This window comes from Rhinoderma darwinii, chromosome 9 (genome assembly GCF_050947455.1).
Source record: "Rhinoderma darwinii isolate aRhiDar2 chromosome 9, aRhiDar2.hap1, whole genome shotgun sequence".
Lineage (NCBI taxonomy): Eukaryota > Metazoa > Chordata > Amphibia > Anura > Rhinodermatidae > Rhinoderma > Rhinoderma darwinii.
Window position 1 is genome coordinate 28,316,732 of NC_134695.1, and position 22,153 is coordinate 28,338,884.

The following is a 22,153-nucleotide window of genomic DNA, read 5'->3' on the forward strand; positions in this document are numbered from 1 at the left end:
TTTTTGTGCCCAGCAAGATTATTCTGGAACTCCGCTGCGCCCGAGCAATGCTTTCCGTAACCACTTGGTCCCAGGCGTTTAGCAGCAGTGTGCACTCTAGGTTTTCATAAAGATCCAGTCTTCAGGCAAAATAGGGAACAATTAAGACCATATTCTGTGAGCGGATGTATCCAGCACTCGTAATAAAACTTCTAGTTTATTAGGTCCTCTTTAAAACCGCTAGTTTACTGTGAGGCCATTTTTGTAAATGCTTACAGAAACCTTGGAGGTAGCGCAACTTACCCGGTCATGCCATGAAATCCTTTCGGTCTTCCAGATGATGTCTGCGTTGCTCTAGCTCCCGTGCCACATTAGAACTGGATCATTGCTGAGAGATCCGTAGGATGCCCAGGATAGGAGAAATCGTTCCTCTTTCTCGGTTCTCAAGGGGAAACGCCATGCTATTTACAGTTTATTTGTATGTACTGTATTTAACATGGATGTTGCTTTTATCATACTTGTTCTATAGCATTAAAAATTCCTTTTGTGTTTCGACCGCAGGATCGCTCCTGACCACCGTTACTCTGAACTATCCGATTATCGCCGTTTAACACAGGAGACACCGGATCCCTTCCGTCCATCGCCGCCCAAGTCTCAGATGGATTTTCATCGTACAACCGATACACAATCTGAGTACCCTCAATATGCCCCTTACAATGATTATCTACGAGCAGCACAACTACCTGACTATCCCCAACGTCCGTAACAGCATCTTATGGGTGATTGCCAATAGTCGGTGTAGGTTATTATTTTTATTTTATTTTTTTAAATATATATAGGCAATGTTAAACAATGTCCCTTGATTATAAAAAGTATTCTAAGGCCAGGTTCATACCCCTTTCAATTAAGAGGCGTGAAATCCACATTTAACACATGCAGATTTATTCCGCTGCTTGTGGACCTAGCCTAACAGTGTCATTGTTGCCTATAGTAACCAGTCATATGTCCAGTTTTTTTTCCCCATGGGCAGGGTTAGAAAGAAGCAATATGACACTTTTTTTGTCAGAACACTTGTCCAAAATGTATATATTTTTTTTTTTTTATGTGTGCGTGTACATATCTTCTGCAATCTAAAACAGATCTAGTTCTAAAACCATATACCACAGGAGTTTTGATAAATTTTTTTTTTTAATAGGAACTGTATCTTGCTTTATTTTTTTTTACATTGTCTACAAATTTAAAAATGGGGGATTGGAGTGTTCTCATCGTACCCATAACAACGTCTTCTGCGTACGTGCCTTAAATGGTACTTTAATAAGGCGTAAGAAGAGAGTTATTGAAGTTTATAAAGTGCTTTGGAGGTAGGTAGATGGGGAAAGTACACACTTGAAGAAAGGTTGATCAGCTAAAAAAAAAAAGAGATTGGGCAGCCCCTTTACTTACTTTGAACTTCCTTTGTATCCATTCGTTTGCATGAAATCTCCTTGTAGTACAAGGCTAGGGCTACATGACGACTTTGGCTGAGACACAGGTTGCACTACCAAAGATTGCTGTGTTGCGCTGGCTGCGTCGCAGTAATGAACGTGTCTGCGTTGCGACTCGCTGTTATTGCAACACGACAGCCCCAAGTAATCCATTTGAATTTCTTGCGAGTGTCGTGTTGCTGCAACGCAGCCATGTTCACTTTTATTACTGCTTTGCCACTCGAGTGACACAGCGATCTTTAGCTACATGGCCAAAGTCACCATGTTGCCTTCATCTAAGAAGAAGCTACCCTACATCATGAGACTGAACAGGCCATTTGCAACTGGAGCCAAATTTTCTTTAACTAGAACTATCCATTTTCAGATGTAAATATTACATATTGCAATTCATATATAATTTTAGTGCTAATGTATTTTCCATGCAACACTTGCTGGTCACTCATTTATTATTCTTTGTTTTAAAGCGCGCCTGTTGTATTTTTAATAAACAAACAAATGCAATTAAACTTTCCGTGTTTGATTTAAACTTGCGTTTAATTATTATAAAATATTTATTAACAGTGCAATTGTTTCCCCATCAGCTCAGATTCTTGCCATTAAGCGTTTACGCCGTGACCATCGCATAACTGTCTTCTGAACGTTGCAAGAACGTGTAGTCATTTGTGTCCAGTGACTCTACCCACACCAGAAGTGCAGTAGGGATATTGTTCGTGGACTTCTTGGCCTGAAGCACAACAGCAAATGTTTTTGTTTTATTTAGCACATATAATGCTAACTCACAAGCAATATTTTAGCAGTGTCATTTGTTTCTTCCCAGCTCCGTTGCATCCATGTATTTTAAACCCTTTCATTATGGGCAGATGTGTCATGGGATCTCAAGGGGGTTTTACACTGGGCAACTATCAGGCACACGATCATTCATCTGCTGATCGTATCGGTGTGAAAAAGTTAAATATCGTTGTTGGCAGCACATCTCCCTGTGTAAACAGGTGAGATGCGCTGCCGACATGATATTGTATGTGGGCAAGCGATCGGAGTAACGACCATTCGTCCCCATACATAGCTCCTTGTGACAGGAGTAGATGAGTGCCGATCAACGAGATGTCTCAATGATTAGTGCTCGCTGTACCGGCCAAAATCAGCCGGTGTAATAGGGCCTTTAGTCTGACCACCAGAATAGAAGAAATTACCTCCGGTCTACACACGAGAAAATTGTCTGTGTGGCTGACTTCCTGTGAACTACAGGTTTACATAATTGCCAATAAAATCCCTTCTGGAGTACTGCAATCTCTATCTTCACCCAGCTCCATCCTCCTTGTTCCTTTGTATGTCCCCTAATGCATATATAGGTGCTGAAGAGACTATTTCTGCCAAATGTAAAAGTCTAGGAGCTCAGGGATACAATCGGTGAATCAGCTGCAGTTATAAACTCCCCTGACTTGCATGAACTGTCCATAAACTATATGTGAGTTTTGTATGCAGAGTCTTTTGTATTTAGAGCCACTTCTCACTGTCTCCTGTGTAAAAACTGACAAAGAAATCTATTACAAGAAGTAGGCAGAGGAGACAAGCTTAAGCTACATAGGAATAAACGGAGACTCCGTGGTTAGGGGACAGAAGTTCTATGTTACTGATCTATCACTTGCTGCACTTGGGATGCAGAGAGTGCAATGTGATGAGCCTCTGTCCCATCTGCAAAACCAGAAGTATGGGAAATGTAGGCTGTGTTAGGGGAGCAATACCAGAGGTGAAGAAGGAACCAAGATGGCAGAAAAACCCATGAATGGCACCTCAACTAAAACAGGAATACATTAAAGCCTCTACATTATTCTTTAATAATAGCCTACTGCTGGAGTTTATCTTTAGGTTACTGAAAAAGGGCTATATAATAATATATATAATGAATACACACTCACCCACGTGTGTACAAGGGCTGGTATAATAGCTGGGTTTCACCTACTTTGTCGCCCACTATTACTACCCCTTTATAATCAGGGTCACTAGGGTTATGCCTAGTTCCCCTACCATTTCCTTATACTAACGTCTACTTGCTTTGCTTCTACGGAATAAGGCCGTACAATATATACAATTGTATAGTAAATAAAGGGTAATATTTATTACTATCACACTTACATATAAAATACACCAAACATAGAACACCGTATAGTATCAGTATACCCCAATACATATAACACGTTAATATATACTGAGTATACTCGCACTATACGTAGTACAGTATAAACATGATATCACAATCCTAATTATACCGCCACCCACTTATCTAAACATACATATGAATGCAGTTCCGTTACGATACAATACACGCTCACTATTTCTGTCCAACTCCCTCCTAATATACCTTTCCCTATACTGGGGTTCAGCAATGGGTTAACAGCGACAGCAGGAGGATAAAGGGTAAACTTAGGAACTACGGAGGAGAAAGGGATTTCAGACTGCAACGGGTAGACAGCAGCAATGGGTTAACAAGGGGTTGCTGTGTAGCAGGTAAATGGTGGGAAAGGGTTAAACAGGTATGCAGGTAAAGGGTTGAAGTAAGGAGGGGGGAGAGCATAACGTGTAGCTGCAGCTACACGTGGATACTTAGCAGTCCATGTGGTACAAGTTGGTGTGGTCCCTCAGGAAGGGCCATGAGGCAAGAGCAGGCCAGGAGGGAGGAGGCGACCCTTAGTGGAGCCAGGTAGCAGGAACAAGAGAGAGAGAGAACTTTGGGACTGTTTGTCCTTTTAACCACCCCCCCCCCCTCCGTGCACATCTGTGTGACCTCACAGGCTCATGCACGTGAAAGGGAGGGGGCCTGGGCCTCATGGAATTCCATTATCTAGTAGGGGGATGGAAGGGCAGTTGGAACTTCCTGATCAGTTCATTGTTTGATTTACATCCCCCAGGGTGTCTGATTAGATGACACCTTTCTGGAGGGACAAATGTATATATATATATATATATATATATATCTACACTACATGTACATAGATATAAATATATAAAACACTTCCCTTTACAGTTACATAGAAAAAAGACATGTCTATCAACATAGGTCATAATAATTATTTTTCCAACGTACTTTATATTCCTTTTGTCTTTTATCCAAATGAACATAACACGATTGAAGGGTTATTTGGTGCGCTTAGAATAGGCCATCAATGTTTGATAAATGGATGGTTGACCTCCGAGACCAATGCATCCCCTGCATTATTTACGCAAACACAGCGTCTCATCTGTATGAGTGGATGTACCTGGTAATGCAACTTGTCCCGATTTAAATTAATGGGATTGAGCTGCAGTGTCAGACAGCAGGCGGTGCAGGTGCTTTGTCTACAGCGACATCTTTTGGCTGATCTTCTAAGCAGGAGCTGTAACTGCTCCTGATCTTAGAGCAGCCTGCTAAATATAGCTGGGGTCGAAAAACATTTGGACCCCATCTGTTTAATCCTTTGATGGCCGCGGTCCATGACTGCAGCAAGGTCACAGGGAACTCTCCTCTTTGATCGTGTCACCGGAAACCCGGTGATGTGATCAAAGACCGGTGGATCCCTCTGCAGTCAGCCCTGGGGACATAGAAGGGACCCCAGGCTGTCTGTTCAGTAAGTCTGCTGTTAGGGCACATGTGCTGCCCTAACAGCAGCCTGTGTCAGTGACAAAGTATAATGTATTCGCATACAAGCGTATACTAATACATTATAAGTAAAAAATAGAGTTGTAAATAAAGTTATCCCTTAAAGGAACAGTGTCACCAAAATTTTTTTTTTAATATGTGAAAGATGTTAGTGCTTTATTAAAAACGTTTGGATCAATTTGTGTGTTTGTGTGTTACTTTTTTTTATCTTTACACTTTTTCTTCCCTATGGGGGCTGCCATTTTTTTTTCCATTTCTGTATGTGTCGATTAACGACACATACAGACATGGAATACGGCAGCTCCAGTCCCATAGGGACTGCGAACGGGGCCCGTTCCATCCACTATCGTGTACGCCGCTGTGTGGGAACGGCGCATGCGCCGCTCCCACACAGTTCAATTTGAAATGCGCGCCGTCCGGCGCCATTTTCCTGTGGACCGGAAGTCGCGGCCGGACAGTAAGATTACTACTTCCGGTCGCGGCTTCCGGACTTGTGCACATGGAGCAGCGGCAGCAGACGGAGCGGATGGACCGGAGGGAGCGGCGGCGACTGGAGCAGGTAAATTATTTCTATGTATGTTCGTGTTTCAGTGTGTGTTTACTACTGTATGTAAACCTACTACACTGTGTGTTAGCTCAAAAAATGGCGACACACAGTGTAGGAGGTTAGACCGTTCAAACCCCTCGTTTCTCCCGGCACTAGCCAGGATAAAGGAGGGGGTGATTCTGAGAGCTCACTAGAGCGAGGGATTTTTACCCAATTTTGCAGCATAAAGCAATGTGGTTGCTTTACCACATGCAATGCTGCAATTTTGGGAATGGCTCCATCTAGTGACCAGTGCTGGGAAATATTATAAATTGAATCCAATTTATAATATTTCCTGACTCGGGAAAAAAAAAAAAAAATTAGAACAATGTTTAATCACCTATACACTAACTGTTTAACTAAAAAAAAAAAAAACATGTTTTGCTGGTAACACATTCCCTTTAATGACATCTCACGTACTAGAATGTGACAGCCGTTAAGGGGAGGCACAGCTGACACCTCACTGCAATGCCCGTTTAACACCTTAAATGCTGCGATTGACCGCTGCATTTATATTGTTAGAATCAGGGGGCACCCCCTGAAACACGCCATCACAGAGCCCCCCCCCCCCCCTGTGATGCGATAATTTTTTCCTAGCCTCCCAGTACATTATGTGGTACAATAGATGGTGCCATGAGAAACTACAACTTGTCCTGTAAAAAAGCAAGCCCTCGTCTGGCTATGTCCACAAAATAAAAAAGTTAAGGCTTTTGGAAGGTGGGGAGGAAAAAAAACGAAAACTAAAAAACTCAAAATGGCCGTGTCCTTAATGGGATTAAACAAAAAAGATTTTTTTTAAAAAGTCATTATTTTGCATAAAATATATTTTATTGCTCCTACATTAAATAAAAACAAATAAGTGTATTATTATAGGGAAAAAATTAAAACATTTTAAAAAAGTACACATATTTGGTATCACCGCGTTCATAAACTCAAACTAAAGTTATCTTTCTTCAACGGTGAACACCGCAAAAAAAAAATCACGTTTACCCCAAAACAGTACCAATAAAAACTACAACCCATCCCGCAAAAAACAAGCCCCTACATAGGTTTTTTTAACTGAAAAATAAACAAGTTACGGCTCTCAGAATATGGTAACACAAAAAATTTATTATTTTATAAAAAAGTGATTTTATTGTGCAAACGCTGCAAAACATAAAAAAACGATATACATATGGTATCACCGTAATCGTACCAACCCGCAGAATAAAGTAAAACTGTCATTTATAGCTCACAGTGAACGCCCATAAGAAATAATATATAAAGCCAAAATTGCTGTTTTTTTGTCACCTTGGCTCTAAAGAAAATGCAATAAAAAGTTGTATGTACCAATAAAAACGACGGCTCGTTCCACCAAAAATAAGCCCTCACACCGCTCAATCGACCAAAAAATAAAAAAGTTATGGCTCTCAGAATATGATATTTTAACAAATAGTTTTTTCTTTAGAAAAGTAGTAAAATATAAAAAAAGCCATATGAATTTGGTATCACCGTAATCGTATTGAGACGCAGATTAAAGTTAAGTTGTAGTTTTTACTGCACGGCGATAGCCGTAAAAACAAAACCCAAAAAACAATGGGGGATTCACAGGTTTTTTTTTTTTATTTCAGCCCACAAAAAATTTTAATTTTAGTTTCCCAGTACATTATATGGCACTTTAAATGGTGTCCATAAAAACTATAACTCCTCCCGCAAAAATATAAGCCCTCACACCACTCTATTGATGGAAAAATAAAAAAGTTATGACTCTTGGATGGCGGGGAGTGACAAATGAAAAAGCAAAAAAAGGATCAGTCCTGAAAGGGTTAATTAATTTCTAATTAAATACATTTATTACCACATGTTGGGTATTGCTGTACTCGAGAGCAATTGCTGTACAAATGTTGGGTGGCTTTTTCTCCTTTGTTCCTTGTGAAAATGAGAAAATTCAACATTTTAGTGGACAAAAATGTTGATATTCATTTTCACAGCCTAACTCCACTAAATTCTACAAAAAACCTGTGGGGTCAAAATGCTCACTATACCCCTAGAAAAATTCCTTGAGGGGTGTAGTTTCCAAAATGAAGTCACTTATGGGGGATTTCCGCTGTTTTGGTCCTTCCAGGGCATTGCAAACGCGACATGGCACCGAAAACCATTCCAGCAAAATCTGCACTCCAAAATCCAAATGGTGCTCCTTCCCTTCTGAGCCCTGCCGTGGGTCTAAACATCAGTTTAATACCATATATGGGGTATTGCCGTAATCGGGAGAAATTGCTTTACAAATGTTATGGGGCTTTTTCTTCCTTATTCCTTGTAAAAATTTTAAAAAAATCTGTTTTCTCGGAAACAAAAGTAGATTTTCATTTTCACAGACTGATTCAAATTAATTTTAGCAAAAAAAAAAAATACCCTTAGATAAATTCCTTGTGGGGTGTAGTTTCCAAAATGGGGTCCATTTTGGGGAAGGTTTTCACTGTTTTGGCATCATAAGACCTCTTCAAACCTGACATGGTGCCTAAAACATATTCTGAAAAAAAGGAGGCCCGAAATACACTAGGTGTCCTTCTCTCCTGGGGTCTGTGTTTCAGTCCATTGGCACACTAGGGCCACATGTGGGATATTTCTAAAATATGCAGAATGTGGGCAATAAATATTGAGTTGCGTTTCTCTGGTTAAAACATTCTGTGTTACAGATTTTTTTTATTACAAATGAATTTCGGCAAAAAAAATGAAATTCGAAAATTTCACCTCTACTTTGCTTTAATTTCTGTGACAAAGCGCCTAAAGGGTTAGGAGACTTTAAGAATGAGGTTTTCAATACTTTGAGGGGTGGAGTTTTTAAAATGGGGTAATTTATGGGGACTTTCTAAAATATAAGGCTCTCAAAGTCAGAACTGAACTAGTCCCTGAAAAAATATCGTCTTGAATTTTCTTGAAAATGTGAGAAATTGCTGCTAAAGTTCTAAACGTAACATCCTAGAAAAATAAAAGGATGTTCAAAAAAACGATGCCAATCTAAAGTAGACCTATGAGAAATGTTAAGTAGTAACTATTTTGTGTGTTATTACTATCTGTTTTACAAGCAGATACATTTCAATTTCGAAAAATACTATTTTTTGAAAATTTTCTCTGAATTTTGGTCTTTTTCACAAATAAATCTTAAATTTGTCGACCATTTTTTCACTAAAATAAAGTACAATATGTCAGGAGAAAACAATCTCAGAATCGCTTGGATAGGTATAAGCATTCCAGAGTTATTACCACATGAAATGACACAGGTCAGATTTGGAAAAAATTGGCTGGGCCACAAGGCCAAAATAGGCTGCGTCCTGAAGGGGTTAATTTCTTTTTTGTTTGCTTTTAAAGCTGATCAATTTAATAATGCAGACAAACCTGCAAAACATCCATTGCCTGCAACCCAAAGTCCAAAAATAGAACCCCACAGTAGAAATGTGGAAAGTTTAGTGGCTTAACCCCTACCCTCAAAACTATCTACAGTGGTGCACGAAAGTTTGTAAACCCTTAAGAATTTTCTATATGTCTGCATAAATTTGACCTAAAACTCCATTAGATTTACACACAAGTCCTAAAAGTACATAAAGAGAACCAAGTAAAGCCAGTAAAAAGGCTAGCACTAACCCTTCATTATTACCCTGGTACCCACCACCACCACCAGGGGTATCGGGAAGAGCCTGGTACAATCCTGTACCCGACCATCTGGAGTGATGGCCGGGTACTGGGGCCTTCCCACCCTGGTAATGTTTAGGCTGCTGCTATGTTGTAGCTGATTGGTTATGAAAAATTGGGGGGACCCCACGTCATTTATTTTTTTTAATTAAAAAAAACAACGTGGGCACTCCCCATTTTTCATAACCAGCCAGATACAACATAGCAGCAGCAGGCTAGCAATACCAGGATGGGAATGGCCATGGTCTTTGGCCCTTCCCAGCCTCAATACCAGACTGTGGCCGCCCCAGTGCCCAACCATCACTACAGATGGTCGGGTACTGGATCTTCCCTGTACCCCTGGTGGCAATGGGTGCCGGAGTAATAATGGGGGGGGGGGGGGGTTAGTGCTAGTATTTTTACTGGCTAACACTAAGCCCTGCCTTAGTAATGGATGTCGTCAAACAGACAACTGCCATTATCAAGGTGCTAATAAAATATTAAAAAAACACATAAATATAAATATTTTTATTGAAATAAAAACTCCCCCCACACTACCCTTGTTAACCATTTTATTTAAAAAACCAAACATAGATGATCGCAGTAGTCCACCGAATCTACGACGTAGTCCAATAGGTCCAGCAGAACCTGCAAAAAAAAAATAAAGTTAGCAATATGAAAAATATAAATACTTATACTCACCTACAGCAGACTTCTGTCTTCTCCCCTGCACCACAATAAGTACTAGAGGTCAATGAACTGTAGTTTCTATTGTGGTGCACGGGACCTATAGATGCGCCAGAAATATTAAGTTATTAGTAATTCTGGCGCATCATGGCGCTTCCACCCACAAACCTCTCCCACACATGCTGACACTCTGCAATCTCCCCCCCCCCCCACATGCACCACCCAGCACGCACCCCCCCCCTCAAACACACTCCTGCAAACCACCACAACATGCCCCCCACGAGCACCCTGCACGCACCTCCCACACACACACAAGCATACCAACAAACCCCCCCCCCCCAGAGACCCTGCAAGCACCCACCCACAGACACACCCACACGCACACTACCTACTATGCTTCCAGGCTTCAACAAGATGGCGCCGGTTTTCCCCCTACAAACCAGCTTCTAGGCCGGTCGCCGTAAACTGCACGTCACAAAAAATTAAAAGCGGCACTCACCCACGATGGTAAAAACTTTTAATGTGGCAAAGCAAGGGAAGACAAAGGCATGTCGCTTCGTACGTAGTGCTTCTACGGTCTGATAAGTCCGTAGAAGCGCTACATAGCGCGAAACAGACTGTAACGTTGTTAGCTCTCTGCTTTGTCCTCCCTTGCTTTGCCACATTAAAATAAGTTTTTACCATCGTGGGTGAGTGCCGCTTTTCATCTTCCATTCTTGTTAATGTAATTACTGCTTCCTTGACTGATGAGCACCACCAAATAAATGGATATGGAACCCTTGTTATAATGGGGGCTGCCTTTTTATTTTATTGCATCTGAATCTGCAGGCAAAATTCTAAATCCTCTCTTAGCCGACCCTATCTCCTATACCCTGTAGCTGCCGTGTAGCATCTGTGTAGGCATCGTGAAGAGACACATACACAGAAGCGATAAAAAATGGCAGCCCCCATAAAAATAAAGTGTTGATAATAAAAAATTTTTTTTAATGTAAATAAATGTATTAAATAAATTAAAACGGGGGTGTGGCTTAGGCATGGCGGCGTGAGGCAGCAACTTCCCAGAGCTCCAGACATATCCCACTGATCAAGACAGCACATCCCCTCTTACTAGCCCGTTGCGACATGCCAAGGGGCAAATCCAAACCCGGAACCTTCAGAGTCTCTCGTGATCCATCTTTGGCCCGGTTCCTGCAACCACCGACACTTCCACAGGGAGAGAGAGACGGTCGGCCGCCTAAGCCTGTAATGGTGTCTTCCACTGATCCGGCCACGTGCGCGCTGGCCGAGCTGTCGCAGGACATTTCCGGCGGTATTTCACACTGTGTCGCCTTCCCCCAGTGCATCCTTTCCTATGCCGTCAGCCACGAATACGCCGGTGGATCGCACTCTCACCAAGCTATGGAAGATGGTGAGAGCTCCCCACGCTGGCCGACATGGACGCGCACAAGACACGCCTGGAGGAGAAACAGGCCAATGCCCTGCAGGAGTTCTCCCTGACTGTCCGCTCACTCAATGATCGAGTCACTCGTCTAGAGAAGCATACTTTGTCACTCGTTACAGAACTTACAGCGCTTGCTACAACTGTGAGTATGCAGGCCGTACGTATGAAAGACTTCGCCTTCCACCTGGATGATATCGACAATAGAGGACGGCGTAACAATCTTAAGTTACAAGGTGTCCCCGAATCAGTGTCTTCAGAGGATTTACACAACGTAGTGTCCACCATCTTTAATAAAATGCTGAACCGCACGCCTGAGGCTCCACTTGAACTGGATAGGGTCCATCGCTCAACGGGTTCTAGAATCAGGGATCCGGAGCACCCTAGAGATGTGATCTATAGAGTTCACTTCTACAAGTAAAAAGAGGAAATTCTGCGCAATGCCTGGAAGTGACTCTCCGTACCACATAATGGCGCCGACGACCTTATCTTACCTGATGTGTCTAGGCTAACGCTATATATGAGTCGTGTTGTTAAACCTCTGTTGAAAGCCACCAAGCGGGCAGGAGCATCATACCGCTGGGGTTATCCTTTCCATATAATCCTACGGAAGGCAGGTAGCACATTTGCCGTTAAAGCCCCCTTGGATCTTGCTGACGCCTTTCGTTTTCTGGAACCAGATGTGGTCTCGGTCCCGTACTGGACCTTACCTCCCCCTTCATTGCCACCCAGGAGGGAAGTGGGGATACGTCCCCCAGACCAGAGCCTCGCGGAGGAAGTTCCGTGCGCTTAGTTCGCAGTCCCCGTGTTGGGAACAGTGACTGAAGGGACAAATTTGAGTCTTATCTGCCACCCACCTGGATCAATTCTCCTGGTCTAAGTGTGACCTCTACTGCTCGCTTCGATGTCAGTTTCCTATAATGCCCTCTGACTAGCCCCTTTAGGCTGTCTTCCTCCTCCGACATTTTGTTCTGAGAAGAGACGTGATTTTCTGAACTTGCAGAAGATGGAGGCCACGTTCACGGTGCAGTTGATCATACATTATATAGCTTTCGCAGATTGCACTGGTTTCTCTCCTTTAACCGGGCCCAGGGCATCTCTCTAGGGGGGCAGACTGTTGAGTAATATGTTGGACCTTTAGGGTATGTTCACACAGCCTATTTTCGCAGCGAAAAAGAAGTGCAGGACACTTCTTGGGACGTTTTTGGAGCCGTTTTCCATAGACTCTATTGAAAAAAGCTCCAAAAACGACCGTAAAAAAAAGCTGCGAAAATTGCGAGTGCCACAAAAAAAGTCTGAAAATCAAGAGCTGTTTTCTCTTGAAAACAGCTCCGTATTTTGAGACGTTTTTGACTGCGTGTGAACATACCCTCAGGGTATGTTCACACGCTGAGAGGCAGTTACGTGTGAAAAGACAGACTGTTAACAGCTGCCTCGTTTCACACGTAAAAGCTCCTCCTCGTAATTTACGAGGCGTCTGAGACGCTCGTAAACCTTGAGCCGTGCTTCATTGATTTCAATGAAGAACGGCTCAAATTACGTGGCAAAGAAGTGCCCTGCACTTCTTTGCCGAGGCAGTATATTTACGCGTCGTCGTTTGACAGCTGTCAAACGACGACGCGTAAATTACAGGTCGTCTGCACAGTACGTCGGCAAACCCATTCAAATGAATGGGCAGATGTTTGCCGACGTATTGCAGACCTATTTTCAGACGTAAAACGAGGCATTATACGCCTCGTATACGTCTGAAATTTGGCCGTGTGAACATACCCTTAGTGTTTACTCGGAGTTCATACTGGTCGTCCCTTTTTGTATAATGTCTAGAGTATAATTTTTCCTCCCCTTGGATGTTACTGGGGAAACTGTTTATTGGTTGATAACAATGTGTTGTCTAATATGTCCTATGCACTTTGCAGTCCGAAAGCTCCGGACTGCTTATGTTGTTGTGCCTTTCTACGACCTCATTTCAAGACCTGTGTTTTTGCTCCTCCCATTTTTAGGGTCGAACAAATCGCAGTAATCCCTTGGAGCCTTTGGGCTCTTCCTCTCTTACTCCTCCTATTTTTCCTGTACTTTCTGACTTCTTACTTATCCTTTGATCTGCTATCTCCTCCCTTTTTCCCACCCACTGTCCTCAGGGTCATAATCCTTGCTTTATCATGACTAACCTAACTGTTGTTGAACTGACAAGGTTACGAGACAAATTGCATACTCTGACACTTTCCGCAGCCAAAACCTCCCTCACTAAATGCCACAGACACTACTATGAATTTGGCAACAAGCCGAGACAAACTTTAGCGCGGGCCCTGCGCACGCAGAGAGTGCGCACATACGTCCCATTCATTAACACCCCTAATGACACGAGGGTACACTGGAGAAATTGCAGACACTTTTCGATCCTATTATTTAGAGAGGTACAGCCTGCGTGGTAATGCGGGTGTTCCCCTTCCCAATTCCAGACTCGACACCGTCAGGTCTTACATCCAGGCCTCAGGATTGAGTCATATCACCCACGGGATGCTGTAACAGCGTTGGACTCCCCGATTTCAAAAGAGGAGTTTATTGAGGCCCTCAAAACATCCCCCTCGGGTAAGGTTCCAGGCCCTGATGGCCTATCACTACCCTATTATAAGAAACTTGCTTCCCTTCTCACTAGTCCATTTTTGGCTGCTTTTACTTCCATCCCCGAAGGCAGATCAAAGCCTGCGGATATACTGAGAGCCCACATAACAGTGATCCCCAAGGAATATAAGGACCCTTCCCTATGCAGTAGTTACCGTCCCATCTCCCTTCTTAATTTAGATCTAAAACTTTTTTCAAAGATATTAGCCACACGAAGCACACCATTCCTATCCATCATAATACATAGGGACCAGACAGGTTTTCGCCCAGCAAGAGAGACCAGAGATAATACCATCCGGGCCATTAACCCCTTCCCGCTCCTGGACGTACTATTAAGTCATGGTAACCATAGCGTTCGCGCTCCATGACCTAATAGTATATAACGGGAGGAACATCCATTTCGGCCGTCATCCCGACACATATAGGAGCAGTGACAGCAGTTGTCGCAGCTCCTATAGCTGGGACCGATCGCTGTCCCCGCTGATTAACTCCTTAAAAGCCGCGTTCAATAGCGATCGTGGCTTTTTAGGGGTTAAACAACCATCGATGGGCCGCTACATGATAGTGGGCAGTGATGGTTCCTTGATTTTTAATCTACCCCAGTTTTACTTACTCTGATGCACTCCGCACAGCTTATTCCCCTCATCTTTTCCTTCTGAGTCCTGCTGTGTGCCCAGGCAGCTGTTAACAGCCACATTGTGAGGTTATTGCAATACCCGGGAGAACCCATTTTCGGGTCGGCCGGCAGCGGAGTGTCACCCGCAAGCTGCCAGCAAATCGCGGGCCGTGCACATGGCCGTCCTTTATTTTCTATGAGCCTTTTTGCGGTCCAGGCTCCTGGGCCATGCACGGACCATGGAAACCACGGTTGTGTGGAAGGCTCCATAGGAATGGATTTTCGGGGGAATTGCGCCCGCAAAAGCACGTTCGTGTGCATGGGCCCTTAGGTTGAGTTAAAAAAAAAACTCTGTTAGGCCAAATGCACACGATACTTATTACATGCAAATTTGTCGCTGGTATTTTTGTGCGGCAAATCTGCATTGTAATACAGTACCAGCAAAGTAAGGCGAAATTCACACGAACGTGTGCGTTTTTCGCGTGCAAAAAACAGCGTTTTGCAGTTCCGTGTGGCATCAGTGTTTGGTGCGTGGCTGCGTGATTTACACGCATATGCCATCCTTATGACACGCGGTTTCCATGCTTAGAAACTGCAATGAATGTGGTGCTTTTTTTCCCCCCTTCATTTATTTAACAACTGTAGCGCAAATCACGTTCGACACACGGAAGTACTTCCGTGTGATGTGCGTAATTTTCACGCACCCATTGACTTCAATGAGTGCGTGATGCGCAAAAAACGCTCAAGCATAGGACATGTCGTGAGTTTTACGCAGCGGACATACGCTGCGTGAAAATCACGGAATGTCGGAATGGCCCCATTAACTTACATAGGTCCGTGCACGCGCGTGATTTTCACGGACGTTAAATACGCTTGTGTAAATAAGGCCTTAAAGAGATCAAGAAATCTCATCTACATGTCGAATTTTCTGCACAAAAATTTACCTGTGGTGCGTATTTAAAAAATATGATTCATCAATTTATCTTGCGTTTCCGCTTGCGAATTATTTGACTAGTTTAAAAAAACGCACTATTAGGGCTTATTCAGACGAACGGGATATACGTCCGAGTAACGTGCGTGATTTTCACGCACGTCGCACGGACCTATATTAGTCTATGGGGCAGTGCAGACAGTTGCGTGATTTTTCCGCAGCGTAAGGGGGGATTCACACGAGCGTGATTTGGCAGCGTGTAGGGCGCGTGGTTTTCGCGCGGCACGCAATGCCCTATAGAAGTCTATGGGGCAGTACACACAGTCCGTGTATTTTGCGCAGCGTTTGTTCGCTGCGCAAAATACGCGACAGGTTCAATAACTCTGCGTATTTCACGCATCACGCACCCATTGAAGTCAATGGGTGCGTGAAAACCAGGCAGGTCGCACGGAAGCACTTCAGTGCGAACAGCGCACGAGCTGTCAAAAGGATGAATGGAAACAGAAAAGCACCACGTGCTTTTCTGTTTCCAAGCATCCAAACGGAGTGAACCCCGACAACCGTAGCTAACTTCACCGGGTTCGGCCAAACTCGTTTTGGCCGAACCCGGCAAAAAAATTTCCGGTCCGCGACGTCGGGAGACATTCACTGTGCATGGTGCTGAAAGAGTTAAACTGTTTCAGCACCATGGACAGTGACTTGCGATCCCAAAATACATGAACCTGTAAAAAAAAACGAAGTTCTAACTTACCGATTACTCCTGTCTCCTTCCTGCAGTCCGACCTCCCGGGATGACACTTCAGTTCAAGTGACATCTCCAGCCAATCACAGGCCAAGCACAGGCTGCAGCGGTCACTTGGACTGCCGCGTCATCCAGGGAGGTGGGGCCCGATGTCAAGAGAGGCGTGTCACCAAGGACGCGTCACCAAGGACGCGTCACCAAGGCAACGGCCGGGAAGTTCTCGGTAAGTAGGAACTTTTTTTTTTACAGGTTTTTCGCTGTTGTGTTCGGCATTCACTGTCGAGGGTGCTGAAAGATTTAGCTCTTTCAGCACCTTGGACAGTGACGGGCGTTGACAAGCCTCATCTCTATGATGCCGGCTGCGCGAAAATCACGCAGCCGCGCATCAGACACGCATGACACACGCAGCTGTCAAATGGTTTTTGCGCTCGCAAAACGCCGCGTTGTTTGCGCGCGCAAAAACGCAACGTTCGTGTGAATCTGCCCTAAGTCCGCTGCGAAAAAGTCATGACATGTCCGTTCTTTGGCCGTATTTCACGCATCACGCACCCATTGAAGTCAATGGGTGCGTGAAAATCACGCATGCCACAGCACTTCAGTGGGACGCGCGTGATTCGCGCATCAGCTGTAAAAAGGATGAATGAAAACAGAAAAGTACCACGTGCTTTTCTGTTTACAAACATCCAAACGGAGTGTCATAATGATGGCGGCGGCGTGAAAAGCACGCAGCCGTGCATCATACGGGGCTGACACACGGAGCTGTCAAGGGCCTTTTGCGCGCGAAAAAGCAGCGTTTTTTGCGCGCGCGAAAAAGCCGCGTTTTTTGCGCGCGCAAAACGCACACGCTTGTGTGAATCCGGCCTTAGGTGCAGATTTTACCTGCGGTTTTGATGCGGATTTTGTGCACCAAATTCCTCAATGTGTGCGTTACAGAATTTGCTATTGATTTACAGCAAATTAACCCTTTAGGCTGGGTTCACACGACCTATTTTCAGACGTAAACGAGGCGTATTATGCCTCGTTTTACGTCTGAAAATAGGGCTACAATACGTCTGCAAACATCTGCCCATTCATTTGAATGGGTTTGCCGACGTACTGTGCAGACAACCTGTCATTTACGCGTCGTCGTTTGACAGCTGTCAAACGACGACACGTAAAAATACAGCCTCGTCAAAAGAAGTGCAGGACACTTCTTTCAGACGTAATTTGAGCCGTACTTCATTGAACTCAATGAAGCACAGCTCAAAATTTACGGCTGTCAGAGAAGCCTCGCAAAATGCGAGGAGAAATTACGGCTGAAACGAGGCAGCTGTTTTCTCCTGAAAACAGTCTGTCATTTCAGCCGTAAAAGCCAGCTACCGTGTGCACATACCCTTGCATTGTAAAGGATGAAATACGTTACAATTCTGCAACATAAGGGTATGTTCACACACAAACTCAAAAACTTCTGAAAATCAGGAGCTGTTTTCCCTTGAAAACAGCTCCGTATTTTCAGACATTTTTTAAGCCACTCGCGATTTTCGTGGCGTTTTTTTTTACGGCTGTTTTGTTTAGCTTTTTTGAATAGAGTCTATGAAAAACAGCTTCAAAAACGTCCCAAGAAGTGTCCTGCACTTCTTTTTCGCGGCCGTTTTTCAAAACGGGCGCGCGAAAAGAAGGCCCGTCGGAACAGAACGCCGTTTTTCCCATTGCAATCAATGGGCAGATGTTTGGAGGCTTCCGATTTTTCGGCCGTTTACAGTCCGAAAATGGGTTGTGTGAACATAACCTCATAGGCATGCAACTGATTTAACCCCTTCCCTCCTCAGCCATTTTTCGGATTTTCACTTTTGTTTTTTCCTCCCCACCTTCCAAAAGCTATAATTTTTTTATTTTTCTGTCTATATGGCCATATGAGGGCTTGTTTTTTGCGGGACAGGTTGTAGTTTTTCCTGTCACCATTTTTGTACCGCATAATGTACTGGGAAGCTGAAAAATATATATTTGTGGGGTGAAATGGGCAAAAAAAAGTGATTACGCCATTTTTTGGGGGGGGTTTTGTTTTTACGGCATCCATCAGGCGGTAAAAACGACATATTCACCTTATTCTACAGGTTAATACGATTACGGTGATACCAAATTTATGTTTTGTTTTGTTTCACAACTTTTAGAAAAATAAAACTATTTTCTAAATTAAAAAAATGTTTTGTGTCGCCATATTCTAAGAGCCATAACTTTTTCATTTTTCCATCAATTTAGCGATGCAATTGACCACGGCATTTAAGGTGTTAAACGGGCGGAATCTAAGTGATCTTTGATTCTGCCCATTGCAGTGAGGTGTCGCTGTGTCTATACTTCCCATATATACCTAACCCTTATCACGTACAGTTACGTGATATTGCATTAAGGGTATATAAAATCAGTAACACGTCCATGCAGATTTTTTTCTGCTACATGTGCATGAGGTGTTGACAAACACCATTCACGAGTTAGGGCTTATTCAGACTAACGTGTTAATCGTCCGTGTGAAGAACGTTTTTTTTTTAATGGCCATCACACAGCTGCATGTATTTCTATGGGGTTATTCACATGGTTGTTGCTTTAATGGACCGTGTGAAGGGCCTGTAAAAAAAAATAGAACATGTCCTATTTTTGCGCATTTTTACGGATCCCTCAATAGACACTCAAGTCTATGAGGGATCTGTGAAAACGGGTCCCGCACGGGTGAAAATCAGCCGTGAAAAACGGCCGTTATTCACGGCTGAATTCAGACGTTCGTCTGAATATCGCCTTATATTGTAATTTGTAGTGAATTTTCAGTGCGCAATCCGCACCAAAAATAGGAGACAAGTGGCCTTATTCAGACATCCATGTTCGGTCTGTAATATACAGATCATGTATCGGCCATATTTCCCAGACCGACCACAGTTCAGGGAGCTGGGTTTCTAGCATTAGTTATCTATAATCATAGGAGTCAGTCCCTCCCTTCCCGTGGGAATACTGTCCCCGGTCCTGTACTGAAAGCATCATTACAGTATGGGGCAGTATTCCCGCAGAGAGGCAGGGACTCCTAGCAGAATTCATAACTCTGATGCTAGGAGTCCAGCTCCATGAATTGTGGTCGGCCTGGGAAATACAGCCGATACACTCTCCGTATATCACGGACCAAACACAGCTGTTATGTGCGAGAGATCACGCTGTGTCGTCACTCACAGGTCCTGCATCGTGTCGGCACCAGAGGCTACAGTTGATTCTGCAGCAGCATCAGCGTTTGCAGGTAAGTAGCTACATCGACTTACCTGCAAACGCCGATGCTGCTGCAGAATCAACTGTAGCCTCTGGTGCCGATGTGTCCTCGCTCGTCCAACACGATGCAGGACCTGTGAGTGACGACACAGCGTGATCTCTCGAGAACACGGCTGTGTCTGCACTGCCAGAAGCTGGGCGTTCTGAAGAGAAGTGGATGATACTTCTCATCAGAACGCCCAGCTAGTAAAAGTAGTAAAAACGCCCCGATGTACGCACATAATACACGCCCAGTTGTACTTTTGCAAGCCTCATTTGCATAAATACAAAAATGGTCATAACTTGGCCAAAAATGGTCGTTTTTAAAAATAAAAACGTTACTGTAATCTACATTGCAGCGCCTATCTGCTGCAATAGCAGATAGGGGTTGCAAAATCTGGTGACAGAGCCTCTAAGTATTTTTGCCCTCTCAGGCGGTGTTTGTGATCACAATATAGTTATATTTTACCTGTACTGTAAAAAACAGTTACTGAGGTTTTCATGAACATTGACATTCCCAACAAGCTCTGCATTATTAGAGATGACCAAATCCAACAGAACTTCACCTCTAGTCGGGTCTTCCACAAACTGGCCCATAAAATTTTCCTGGTTGAGGAAATTTCTCCACTTTGCAGTTGAAGCCAAACCATGACACCAATTAATATCCTGGTAATTAAAATATCACTACAGTACCAGCCCTCTCCATTTGTTTATATAGCTGACCTTCCATCTCCTCAGTTATATTGAGCGGTCTATAGATTACACCAAAAGTAAATTTTCTCAGGGTTTTCCTCCCTTTGTAATTCCACCCACAAGGTTTCAACTTCCTCACAGTCTTCACCCACTATTGTCTATTTCACACTCACCTTCATATCACTTCCCACATACACCACCGCCTTTCCTATTTGTCCTGTCTTTCCAAAACAGTGTGAAACCCTGTAGATGTAAAGCCCAGTCATGTGAAGAGTCCGGCCATGTTTCAGCACCACCAACTATATCAATATGTTCCTCCAGTACCAAGGCCTCCAGCTCCCCCATTTTGCTTGTTAGACTTCTGGCATTTGTGAACATACACTTAAAGGAACAGTGTCATGGCAAATAATTTTTTTATATGTTAAAGATGTTAGTGCTGTAATAAAAACGTTTCTATTCATTTGTGTGTTTGTGTTTTACTGTTTCTTATTTTTACACTTTTTCTTCCCTATGGGGGCTGCCATTTTTTGTTCCATTTCTGTGTGTGTCGATTAACGACACACACAGACATGGAGTACGGCAGCCACAGTCCCATAGGGACTGTGAACGGCTCCCGTCCCATTCACGTCCGTGTACGGCGTCTGTGTGGGAACTGCGCATGCGCCGCTCCCACACAGTCCTATTCGAAATTGGCGCCGTCCGGCGCCATTTTCCTGTGGACCGGAAGTCGCGGCCGGACTGTAATATTACTACTTCCGGTCGCGGCTTCCGGACTTGTGCACATGGAACAGCGGCAGCAAAGGGAGCGGACGGGCCGGAGGGAGCCGCGGCGGCAGGAGCAGGTAAGCGATTTCAATGTATGTTAGTGTTTGTGTGTGTTTACTACTGTATGTAAACCTACTACACTGTGGGTTACCTCAAAAAATGGCGACACACAGTGTAGGAGGTTAAACCTTTCAAACCCCTCGTTTATCCCGGCACTAGCCAGGATAAAGGAGGGGGGGATGCTGAGAGCTCACTAGAGCGAGAGCTTTTAACCCAATGTTGCAATGCTGCAATTTTGGGAACTAGCTCCATCTAGTGACCAAAAATGGGTAGTATTATAAATTTGAAAAAATTTATAATATTTCCTGACTCGCAAAAAAAATAAAAAAAATTTGAACAATGTTTAATCACCCACACACTAAATGTTTAAATTTTAAAAAAAAAACATGTTTTTCGGGCGACACCATGCCTTTAAACTTGCCTTCAATGTTTCACTTTCAGTATCAGAAATATGATTTGGGAATTTTTGTTACAAAAGGATCTCCTTATCCTGTTATGTAGTCCTCTCCCCAGTGTCTATTCCCCCCCCCCCATCAATTTAGTCTGACCCCTCTCTATCCTAACTACCCCTGTATTTTCTACATTGACCTCCCTGCTCAGCACTAGTTTAAATACTCCACCACCCCAGCTAAAATTCTCTCCCCCAGCACAGCGGAACCCCTTTCATTTAGGGGCAAATCTGCAGAATACAGTTTGCACCCCAATGAAAATTCAGCCCAGTGCTCTAGGAACCCAGAGCCACCTACTCTACACCCTGAGCTCCCGCTCTTTCCTGTGATGCGCATGGCACAGGCAGTATTCCTGAGAATACTACCTTGGAGGTCCTTCCCTTCAGCTTGTAGCCTAGTTCTTTAAAATTATTCTTCAGGCTCCTCCACCTACCATGTATTCTGTCATTGGTTCCCACATGGACCACATCAGCCCCTCCCAGTAATTCATCCACCTGCTCTCCTACGTGCCAAACCCTGGCACCAGGGAGACCGCAAACCATTCTGTTGAGGCGA

At 43.8% G+C, this 22,153-nt stretch overlaps 2 protein-coding genes across 4 annotated transcripts in view; one reads left to right on the plus strand and one right to left on the minus strand.

Moving 5' to 3' along the window:
• The window catches only part of LOC142660680 (RNA-binding protein 14-like), a 50,143-nt gene that overhangs the window by 11,767 nt on the left and 16,223 nt on the right, over positions 1 to 22,153 (plus strand). Inside the window, exon 3 of one of the 3 annotated variants that reach the window (XM_075837421.1) lies at positions 541 to 1,969. The exons of the other annotated variants lie outside the window; for them this stretch is intronic. Within the exon in view, the coding sequence (XP_075693536.1) occupies positions 541 to 745 (205 nt within the window). The 3' untranslated portion in view covers positions 746 to 1,969. Of the gene's footprint in view, positions 1 to 540; positions 1,970 to 22,153 lie in introns of those variants that run through there. 3 annotated transcript variants of the gene reach the window in all.
• Positions 9,798 to 22,153, minus strand: part of LOC142660681 (RNA-binding protein 4B-like) — a 33,050-nt gene continuing 20,694 nt past the window's right edge. Inside the window, exon 3 of the mRNA XM_075837428.1 lies at positions 9,798 to 9,979. Within this exon, the coding sequence (XP_075693543.1) occupies positions 9,813 to 9,979 (167 nt within the window). The 3' untranslated portion in view covers positions 9,798 to 9,812. The remainder of the gene's footprint in view (positions 9,980 to 22,153) is intronic.